Source organism: Panthera uncia, chromosome D2, assembly GCF_023721935.1.
Source record: "Panthera uncia isolate 11264 chromosome D2, Puncia_PCG_1.0, whole genome shotgun sequence".
Taxonomy (NCBI): domain Eukaryota; kingdom Metazoa; phylum Chordata; class Mammalia; order Carnivora; family Felidae; genus Panthera; species Panthera uncia.
The window spans coordinates 54,811,846-54,822,795 of NC_064818.1; the positions used below are offsets into that span (position 1 = coordinate 54,811,846).

Genomic DNA, 10,950 nt, shown 5'->3' on the forward strand with positions numbered 1-10,950 from the left:
CCGGGGGCCATGCTCCCGCCGCCCCCGCGCCAGCCGCCGCCCCAGGCGCGCGCGGTCCGCGGGGCGGTGCGCCTGCAGCGGGCCTTCCTGCGCGGCCCGCTGGGCGTGCTGCGGCTGCTCCAGCTGCTGGCCGGCGCCGCCTTCTGGATCACCATCGCCACGAGCCGGTACCAGGGCCCCGTGCACTTCGCGCTCTTCGTGTCGGTGCTCTTCTGGCTGCTGACCCTGGGCCTCTACTTCCTCACGCTGCTGGGCAAGCACGAGCTGGTGCCCGTGCTGGGCTCGCGCTGGCTCGTGGTCAACGTGGCGCACGACCTGCTGGCGGCCGCGCTCTACGGCGCCGCGACGGGCATCATGATCTCCCAGACGCAGAGCCACAGCTACTGCAACCTCAAGGATTACCAGATGGCCTGCGCCTACCACGCCTTCCTGGCGGCCGCCGTCTGCGGCGGCCTCTGCCTCGGCCTCTACCTGCTCTCGGCGCTCTACGGCTGCTGCCGCCGCTACCAGGGGGAGCAGGAGGTGGCGTGAGCCGCCGCGCCGCGGGGCGGGGACCCTCCCGACACCGACGCCCCCGTCCTTCCTGCCGCCGCCGCCCCGCGCCCGTGCGCCCCGGCACCCACCCGTTGCCCCGCGCTCCCGCCGCCCCCCGCGCCCAGGCGCCCTGGCCCTCAGTTCCCGCCCGACGGCAGCGCCGCCGCCCACGCCGTTCGTTTCCAGGGACCCGGGCAAGGCCACGTCCGAGGAGGTGGCCCCCACGCTCAGCCTGGCCGCCCGAAGCGAAACCTCGCGGTTCCTCGTTCCCTTCCCTGCCGAGAGCGAGACGTGTACAGGCGCCGCGTAGATCCGGGGGAGGCTCCCAATTGGAACGAGCGTTTGGCTGCGCCACTGCCCCCTCCTTCCCCACCCCGCGGTCGGAAGAGCACCCCCGTTCCCTGGCCCCTCTTCCAGCTTCGAGTGCCGTGAAGGGCAGGCTCGCAGCCGCGGGCGGAGCTGGGGACAGGCCTGCACGGGTCCTGGGATGAGCGAAGAGTTTTCGTTTTAGTTTGGGATTGTGTGAGCATCCAGCGCAGTCTGTGCTGTGACGTTGGGGTGGGGCCTGTCTGCAGAGGTGAGGATGGATTGGAAAGGCCCGCGGGCTGCACCTTTGCACCTTTGGAGTCTTCTCTCCCTCTGCCTGTTCAGCCTTTGTCCTCGCGGTTCTTGGAGGCCAGGCCCAAATGCACACGACTTTCTCAGGCCTCACCTTACCAGCCTTCCTCTCACGGGCTTCTACTCCGCCACTCCCCACCTCCCAGTTTCTTTTTGCTTTAGGGATCCCACAGGACCGTAAGGAATGTCAGGGTGAGCCTCACCCCTTGCTCTTGGGAAAGCCAGAATAAGATTGGAACCCCGTTTGCGGACTCCCATTAGAACCCTGTTTCCAGACTCCCAGTCCAGCAGTTTACATTAGAGCAGTGGGTGTTCCCAGGAGCCCTGGCTCAGGAGCTATCCTCTAAAAGGGGGCTTCACTGCCAAATGGGTTTCTCAAAGGTGCTATCTCCTCTTGGAGATTCACGAGGCTCGTTAGCATATCAAAGGTTCTGAGAAGTCCAGCTGTAAAAGAAGCCCAAGTAATTTAGTTTACAGTGTTAACTGCCAATGGACCTGGACCAATTAGTTTTTGCCACCTAAGGCTTCCAAGCATCCCTGTGCGGGCCTGGCTGTCATTCATTCCTAAGGGATACAACCCACTGGCTACAGTATGATTGAAAATCTGGGGTGCTCCTTTTATTTACCAGGGAATTTCTGTCGCTGAGGGAGGGCCTGACCCAGTGAGGGAGAAGATGGCTGTCCCTGCCAGGCCCCTGAGAGACCTGGGAACTGGTGGATCTGAACATTCCTCTACGTTGTTTGCAAAATGAAGCCAAAGTCATCCAGGTGGTTTCCAAGTCAATCGGAACATTACCTGTAAGAGATGCTGGCATTGACTGTGACCAACTGGCAGGAGTGGGGCACAGTCACCAAAGAGAAGAAAACTCCGAAGCTGGGGTGAACAGCTGGCCCAGCCTCCGTAAGGTAAGGTGCTTCTTGATTTTTCTGGAGGGGTGATAGGCCTCGGAATGAAACGCACAGAGCTCCCTTTTCTGAAAGTTAAGAGGTTTTTATTCGGAGCAAGTTGGACAGGTGACCACAGTGTCCCAAGAGTTGTGCTAATTCAGCCTTTATGCTAAATCCTTCAAAGATCTGCTCTTTGAAAAAGTTCCGCCACGTCTGGATTAGAAACTAGAATAGGGAAGGCCAGAGTGTGTTTGCGTGAGTGTGTTTTTAAAGCCTAGGCAGAGAGGTGTGAGGCTTTGCTGTTGCATTTGTGTGGAGGGTCACAGCATCTATCCAGGGCTCCTTTGTGCCTGGCACTGCCTGAGGCACGTGCCATGTGTTTCGTTCTCTGAACAACCATACTGAGGTGAGTTCTGGTGCTCCCATGTTGCCTAGGAGGGAGGTGAGGCACAGAGAGGTTAAGTATCTTGCCCAGAGTCTCGGGGCTCTGACTGGGGAGCTCGGATCTGGACTCTGGCAGTTTGGTCTCTTCAGGACCGGGCTGGACTGTGCACAGTAGGGAGTCAATACATGTTAGATGCTGTTAATGTGGTTACTTTAAAAAAAAGTTGGGGTGAAGTATAAATATACCTAGCATAAAATTGACCATTCAACCATTTTAAAGGGTACAATTGGGTGGCATTAAGCATTTTCACATTGTTGTGCAGCTGTCACCCACCATCCATCTTCAGAACGGTTTTCATCTTGCAAAACTGAAACTCTGTCCCCGTGAAAATTGTGGTTATTTTTGTGGTCGTTGTTGTTACTGTTATCTTCTGCCCCTCGGGAAACCCTGGAACACCGAGCCCTTCGCTGTCTCATTTAGGCTGGAGTCCTGCTGCCTTACTCCGGGAGGGGCACCGGTTCCTTCAGCTCTCACCACTGGTGCCAGCCAGAGCCTGGGGCTGGGCTTTGCCGGGGTACTTGGAGGTGCGTGGGACGCCCAGTGACTTCGGTTCTTCTGTTGCAGGTTTCCACGTTGCTGAGGCCGTGGAGGTTCCCATAGCCGGTCATGCGGTCATGCGACCTCTCCCCCCGGGCTTGCTTCCCCGGGCAGGGGACGCCTTTCTGGCCTGGGCCAGCAGAGGGCTGCGGAGTGGGGAGAGCCAACGACGACCTCTGCCCGGCAGCTTTCCTCCAACACTATCCAGCGGGAGATCCGATCCGAGATGAGTGAAGATTCGTTTTACTGTAACACAAGAGAAATCCTGATTCTCCTTGTGCTGACTTACTTGGGCACGAGATTCCAGACACCTGGAACTGAGCCGTGCACCTCTGTCCTCTAAACAGTGGGTTTTGGCTCCAGCTTTTTTCTTTTTCTCTTTTTTCAGATCACCATTTAAGCTGAGTATTCAGCTCAGAACCAGCCCCCCGAGGATCTCTTCTGAGTCCCCCTGCTCACGGTGCTCTGTCTGTGGCCAGGCGACCTTACTCAGGAGTAGACATCTCCTTGGCCTTCCTTCATGCTACCTTATCCATCCAGATGTGCCTGAAACATTCCAGAGCTCACTGGCTCTTCTAGATGTGCCTTCCTGCTTGGCCTCCAGCTGCCTCTCGAGATGTGAGAAGGACCTGTAAAACGGCCCCCTCCCCCACCCCCACCCCCTCCTTCCCCTTGAGACCCTGTACCGTGGAAAGGGCTACCTGACCTGGCCCAGAATTTTTGAATACTGGAGACAGTCTCATTGGCCTCCCTCATTAGACTCCAGGATTCAGTCCAGCCCGAGACCACTGTGGGCTCCTACCAGTCCAAAAGTCTAGGACCGCTTGCGGACCCAGGAAAGGAATTTTCTAGTGTTCTACAAAGGCCAATAGAGAGGGTGGGAGTGGGTGGGGTGAGGGCCGGTGGCGAGAGGGGACCGATGTGCCTCATTTAATAGTTTAGTTGTGATGACTAATTTGCTTTTCTGAATAAAGTTTGGTTTGTCTGATCTTGGTGTACATGTCTTCCCTCCTGGCCTCCTGCAGTAACTCCGTGTACTGGGTGCTCCCGGCCTCCCTCCATCTTCTCATTATGCCGCACTGTCCTTTTGTCTGCCTCCCCAGCTTCCGATTTCCTTCTGGGAGGAAAAGAAACATGAGTTCATGGCTTTTCAGCACACTTAGGGCAGGACACAGGGACCAAAGGGAAGAAAAACTGCCTGTGTCTGCCCCTGACAAAAGCTGGTGGGAATTCCAGAGGCTCCTATCCTGGCTCTCAATGGTCCCTCTGTTGTCGGAAGCTCCACTGCCCAACTGGCAGGCACAGAATGACTGTGGTTATGGAGCCACAGAGTCCTGTTCTTATCCGACTCCGGTATTTTGTAGAAAGGGGGATGAACCCCAGGGTGGAGTGGCAGCTTGCCTCATGTCACAGAGCTGAGCGGGGTCTCTCGGGGCTCAGGCTCCGGTGCTCTGGCATTGCCTCCTGGACACACCCTACCTGCTTTCCTCTGGGTTCCAGCCACGCCTCGGTGAAGAGATGTTTTGGAAAGGGCAGGAAAGAGGAGTTAGCAGGCTTCCTTACCAGCTGCTCCTTCCTGTGCCCTGAACCTGAAGTCTGCAGCCAGAACATAGTATAATACTGGCAGATTGCAAAACTCACTTAGAACAGCTCCAGGCAGGGATCTGACGCTGGGTGTGTTCACACGCCCTTCATGGTTTGGATTTCCAGGGTTGAGCTGAGCATCCGACTTTGGCTCAGGTCACACGGTTCATGGGTTCGAGCCACACGTTGGGCTCTGTGCCGACAGCTCAGAGCCTGGAGCCTGCTTCAGATTCTGTGTCTTGCTCTCTAGGCTCCTCCCCTGCTCATGCCCTGTCTCTCTCTCAAAAATAAACTGTAAAAAAAGAAAAAAAAATATGCTTCTTGCATGACCTTGTTTGATCTAGTCAACAATCTTAATGGTTGGCATTGTCACCCACAGTTAATGGGGAAATAGAGCCTCAGAAGAAGGGCCTTATCCATGGTCACACAGCTGACAGCGGTAGGACTGGGACTGGGAGGTAGATGTTCTCTCACTATCCTTGGCAGCTGGTAAGTCCTTGTTGTCCTCTGGCATCTCTGAAGTTTAGATGGAGTTTGGTTTTCACTCTTGGAGACCAGGTGTTCAGGCATGGTCTAACCTGACATTTCCTGCTTATGGGGGGGAGGGCACTTTGAAATAAGACACTGCTCTTCAGGGACATAATTGAGCCCATTTGAGTCTGGGGAACTCGAGGGATTTGCTCTTTTATGTCTATTACTTTTCCTGTTTTTCTAAGGATGGGGGTGTGGGGTGGTCAGTGGTGAAAAAGGAAAACTAATAAACCTACATTTTCAGGGATAAAAGGGAAGAGCAGGGGTGTGAGAGAGAAAGGTCTGGTTAGCACCATTGATTTACATTTTTATTGTTTTATTTGTTACAGTAGTTACTTGTAAAATAAAGTACCAATATATACCCATTAAAAAAATTAAACTATACAGAAGGATACAAAGTAAAAAGAGAAGCCATTTAATCATCCTAATCTCAAACCCTAGAGATAAACCATTGCTAACTATTAATTTCCCTTCTTTAATTTTTATAACTAATGAAACTTCTATGAATATGTGTGCACACACGTGTATACATATATACATTAGACTCTTCTACAACTTGCTCTTTAAAATTAATGATAATATAATTCTAACCCTTTCTAAATGTCCATGTAAATAGGGACTGCCAAGAATTTTTTTGTACTTTCTGGAATCTTTGTAAATTTCTCACATTGCTTAACTTTGTCACTCCCTTGGCTGCTTCCTGTAGAGATCTTAGTAAAACCCTTAAAAGGGGGTGGGTCCTCTTTTACAGATGAGTGAATGGAGGCTTAGGAGGGGATGGGACTCTCCATGTCTGTGCTCTCTGTACCTCAACACGGCCAAGAGTAGCAAGGAGCGGAAGGACCACCGGGGTGGCTGCATTCCACTTTATAGCCAGTCTTGGGGGAGAGGAACACCAGGGACCAGGGTGAGGGGACAGCTGAAAAGAAGTGGGGAGGGCCTGAGGCTCTCTGGGCCCTGTAAGGCAAGGGAGAGGTATGTTGGGGAGGTGGCCAGAACCCAGAGGAGGGCACCTGGCAGAGCCAGCAGGAAGGTGTGGAACACCCACACGAAATCCTGGTTAGGTTCCTCATCTAGGTTCCATTTTGCTGCCCCGTCCCACAACCCCATTCCTTTTGAACTGGATGGCTATTTGGGATGCCACAGGCACCCAGGCTGTGATGGTCCTTCCTCAGCACTGAGATTAGGGCAAGCTTCCAGAGTCAGTTCCTCTGCAGGCTCTTATCTGTATCTCCCCCAGGCTGAATGCAGGGTCTCCTTGCTGCCGTCTCCAGGAGTCCTGATGGGGCGCTCTGATGCCCCACTTTGTAAAGTGCTTCTTCTTCCTCTTCTCCTTTTCCTTTTCCTCCTCCTCCGTCTTCTTTTAAGTGTATTAATTTATTTATTTGGAGAAATGGAGAGAGCTCAAACGGGGAAAGGGCAGAGAGAGAAAAGGAGAGAATCCCAAGCAGAGCCCAGTTCGGGGCTCGAACTCACAAACTATGAGATCAAGAGTCAGATGCTTAACGACTGAGCCTCCCAGGCACTGCATAAAGTACTTCTGAGTCAAGGTTGGCAAGAGGGGAGAAAGGGAGCTAACTTGCCAAAGTGGCTGCAATGAACCAAGAACAAGGAGAATGAATAACTCATATAACATCTCTTTGCAGCCTCACAAGCCCAAGAAGTATTAAATACCTCCATTTGCTAGACGTGGAGATAGGCTCAGAAGGGTAAGCTGATTTCCCCAGGTCACTTGACTTAAGTGACAGTAACAAGATTCAAACTCAAGTCTGTGCTACCATGCCATGCTGTTTCAGAGGATTTCCCAGCAGAAAAACTGTTTCTTCCTGCCATCCAAAGACCCTATCTAGAGCTACGCTGGAGTTTGTATAGTTGTATTTTGAGCTAAAGCAGGAAGGAAAGCCTGTGAAGAAAGTTATATCGTTACAAATCCAAATTATGTCAGTTACTCTCTTCTCAGTGGACGATGAAGTTAGGTTTAATCAGCTCCCTATGCTGAAACCATGCTCCGGATTCCTGGAGACAGTCTCACTGTCTGCCTGATGTAAGAAGGACTAAGACTGCCCCTGCACTCAGCCCCCCCTTCCTCTTGAGGCCTCATGCGGTACGTATGGCCACCTGACCTGATCCCAAACGTGGATACAGAACCCTCTGCCTTTCGAAATCTTGTTCTGTGCTCTGTGCTGTCTCCTGTGTTCCCCTGGGCAGTTAATATGACTGGCTCTGATTTTTAGGTGAGCTCATCCTGTGATGTCAGAAGTGAGGCCAATCTCTTATTGTCTGCTCCTAGGCCTTTTACTAAAACTTTTCATGTCAGTTTCATCACTTACTACATGGAGTTAACGCGGGTGGCTACCTCACTGGTCTGTGGGAAGGGCTCACTGAGACGATGCACCCAGATCAGAGCGCCTGGTGACTGATCACTGCAGGTCAGCTCTCAGCTATGTCATGTTGACCTGGAGAGGGGAGGAGGGCTTCGGATATAATGCTTATAAAATGCTGAGCCTGAGCCACAGTAAGTGCTCACAAACGTTAGTTCCCTTCTCCCCGACTCCACCCTGGCTCTCTCCCCACCTGAGAAATGACAATCTCACCAGCCATGGATTGATCCCTCTACTGTTTTTTCTTGCGTTCAGATTTGAATTTTCTTGAAAGACAGCACAGAAGTGTTAAAAATTAGTTATCTGTGTGAAGGTCGGGACCTTCGTCTTTTCCCGAGGATCCAAGGGCCTTCTTTGCTTTCCTTTTTATTTATTGCTTTTTCCAGTCCTGGGAGCCTGCTTTGTGCTCCAAGCCGTATCCCCTTCTGCCTCCTTTCGGCCTGGAAGGAGGACTCCCTATTCTCATCTAGTTTCTTTAAGTTCTAGTCTATCTAGAGAGAGATGAGCTGACCATGGATTCTCAGTGCCAGCAGTGAGATGTTCACAGACTCCCCTCATTATGTTTGCAGGCTCCTTCATGTGTTTGCAGTCAAATCAAACTTTGTCCAGGCGCGGGGGGCGGTGGGTGTTTCTAAGTGGTTGGCTTCCCTAGCTATTTCGTATCTGGGCATTTCACAACATGTCTTTCCTCACTTCCCTGGTAAACTGTAAACTTTGCTGTATTTATTGGCTTGTCACCTTCTCCTCCCAGCCATCCCTAGGAACCTGCAGGGTTTGTTTTTTCTTTTCAGTTAAAATGATGAACTCCTGGGGCACTGGCTCAGTTGGTAGAGCATGTGACTCTTGATTTTGGGGTTGTTAAGTTCAAGCTCCTTGTTGGATGTAGAGATTACTTAAAAATAAGGTGCCAGAAGATCTAGGTGATGGAGTGTTTTTGTAGTGACCATGATAGTAATGACAATACTATTGTCGATAATGGCATTAGTAGTAATAAAGATTATACAATGTCCCTGTATTCTCGTATTCACAGTTTGCAAAATATTTTTACATCATTATTTCATCCCATCCTTATATGAACAGATAAACAGTTCAGATAATAACTGCATTTTGTAGGGGTGCCTGGGTGGCTCCATCAGTTAAGCATCTGACTTCGGCTCAGGTCATGATCTCACGGTTGATGAGTTCCAGCCCCACATCGAGTGAGCTTGAGCCCCGCTTCACGTGAGCCCCACTTCTCTCTCTCTTATCCCTGTCTGCCCCTCACTCACTTGCCCTCCTTTCTCTTAAAAAAAAAATAAAATAGGGGCGCCTGGGTGGCGCAGTCGGTTAAGCGTCCGACTTCAGCCAGGTCACGATCTCGCGGTCCGTGAGTTCGAGCCCCGCGTCAGGCTCTGGGCTGATGGCTCGGAGCCTGGAGCCTGTTTCCGATTCTGTGTCTCCCTCTCTCTCTGCCCCTCCCCCGTTCATGCTCTGTCTCTCTCTGTCCCAAAAAAAAAAAAAAAAATAACTGCATTATGTAGATGATGCTCAGAAGGGTGAAGTGTTTGCCTAGATATTTCTTTTTTTAAACAGGTTTATTAGGATATACTTGATGCACATTAAACTGCCCATAGTTTAAATGTACACTTTGATAATTTTTGACATACGTATACACTCATGAAATCATCGCTACAATTAAGACAGTAAATATATCCACTGTTTTTTTTTTTTTTTTTTTTTTTAATTAAAGTAATCTCTACACCCATCATGGGGCTAAAACTCACAGCCCTGAGACCAAGAGTCCCATGTTCCACCCACTGAGCCAGCCAGGCGCCCTGACATTAAACATATCCATAATGCCCAAAAGCTCCCTTGTGCCCCTTGATAATTCCGTCCCATCTCCCCTACCCCCAAGCAACCACTGATCTACTTTATGTGACTATAGATTAGTTTATATAAACATAATATATATGTATGGTATATGCTTTTTTTTTTTCTTCTGGGCGGAAGGGGAGGTGTTTGGCTCCTTTTAACGCAATAATTTTGAGATTCATTCATGGTACTATGGTAATAATAGTTCATTCACTCCTATTGCTGAGTATCATTCCATTGTATGAATATATTATAATTTGTTTATCCATCCTCCTGTTGATGGACATTTGTGTTGCTTCAAATTTTGGTTATTGCAAGTAAAGCTGCTGTGAACGTTCAGGTACGAAGCTTTGTGTGGACATAGGACTTCATTTCTCTTGTATACATAGCTAGCGGTGGAAGGGTCAGTCACATGGTGGGTGTACTTTTATTGTTTTTAAATTGGCTACGTTCAGGTGATCCTGTTTGTGTGTGTGCACTATTATCTGGCTCTTGTAACAGTTATGGTAATTCTGGACTCACAAATAAATTGAGAAGGTTTCCATCTTGTTCTGTTTGGAATAGTTTAACTATATCATTTTATTGATGGGCTTGATAAAAATTGTCTACAAAATAATCTGGGCCTGATGCCATTGAGGAAGTTTATTTGTTAATTTTTTTCTTTTTTTAAAAAAATGTTTTAATGTTTATTTTTGAGATAGAGAGAGAGAAAGAGAGAGAGAGAGAGAGAGAGAGAGCAGTGGAGGGGCAGAGAGAGAGGAAGACACAGAATCCAAAGCAGGCTCCAGGCTCTGAACTGTCAGCACAGAGCCCGATGTGGGGCTCGAACCCACAAACCGTGAGATCAGGACCTGAGCCCAAGTTGGGCGCTGAACCAACTGAGCCACCCAGGTGCCCCTGTTAATTCTTTCGATTTCTGTAATGGTTAATGGTCTATTCAGGGTTTTTGGTGGGTTACCTACTGCAGTCCATTGGTAGCATATTTACTCAAGTAGTCTCCCATCTAATTCTCCAATTTGTAATTAGAACTTTTTTTCTTTAAAGTAATGTCTACGCCTAATATGGGGCTTGAACTTACAACCTTGAGATCAAGAGTTGTGTGCTCTACGAATTGAGCCAGCCAGGTGACTGTAGAATTAGAACTTTTTGAGGGAAGAATTCCAGGCTATTCATTTCTATATTCCCCATGAAAGGCACATAATAAATAGCCATTCAGTGGAATAAATGAATATTGATGTTTAACTGCTGTAATAAATATCTCCCAACAATTCAGTAGCTTAATTTAATAAAAATCTCTTTGTTATTCATGTACAAATCTATTCCTCACCTAACTGTCCATTGTGGGTATCCCAGGTCAGTGGGAGCCTTCCCACTGTGATGATTCAGGACTCAGGCTCCTTCCACTATGTGGCCTGGCCATTCCCTCTGCGTTGAGCTGGCATTTGGGAGAAGAGAGGAAGGAGTAGGTTTCTGACTTTTAAATGCCTTGGTCTAGAAGTGACACTCAATGCTTCCATTCACGTCCTTTGGTGAGTCACGTGACCCAATCTATATGCAGCAGGGGGGCTGGGAAATGTAGTT

At 49.8% G+C, this 10,950-nt stretch overlaps 1 protein-coding gene across 3 annotated transcripts; it reads left to right on the plus strand.

Annotated features, from left to right (window-relative positions):
* Positions 1-6: 6 nt before the first annotated feature.
* On the plus strand, positions 7-4,010 carry MARVELD1 (MARVEL domain containing 1). 3 transcript variants are annotated; one of them, XM_049645525.1, is made up of 3 exons: positions 7-1,111; positions 1,782-2,058; positions 3,050-4,010. In XM_049645525.1, the coding sequence occupies exon 1, from the start codon at positions 10-12 to the stop codon at positions 529-531; it is 522 nt and encodes a 173-aa protein (XP_049501482.1). In that variant the 5' UTR covers positions 7-9; the 3' UTR covers positions 532-1,111; positions 1,782-2,058; positions 3,050-4,010. The 3 variants fall into 3 exon arrangements, with proteins under 3 accessions (XP_049501482.1, XP_049501481.1, XP_049501483.1); XM_049645524.1 differs by having other exon boundaries at positions 7-2,058; XM_049645526.1 differs by having other exon boundaries at positions 7-2,058; positions 3,411-4,010.
* The last annotated feature ends 6,940 nt before the right edge of the window (positions 4,011-10,950 follow it).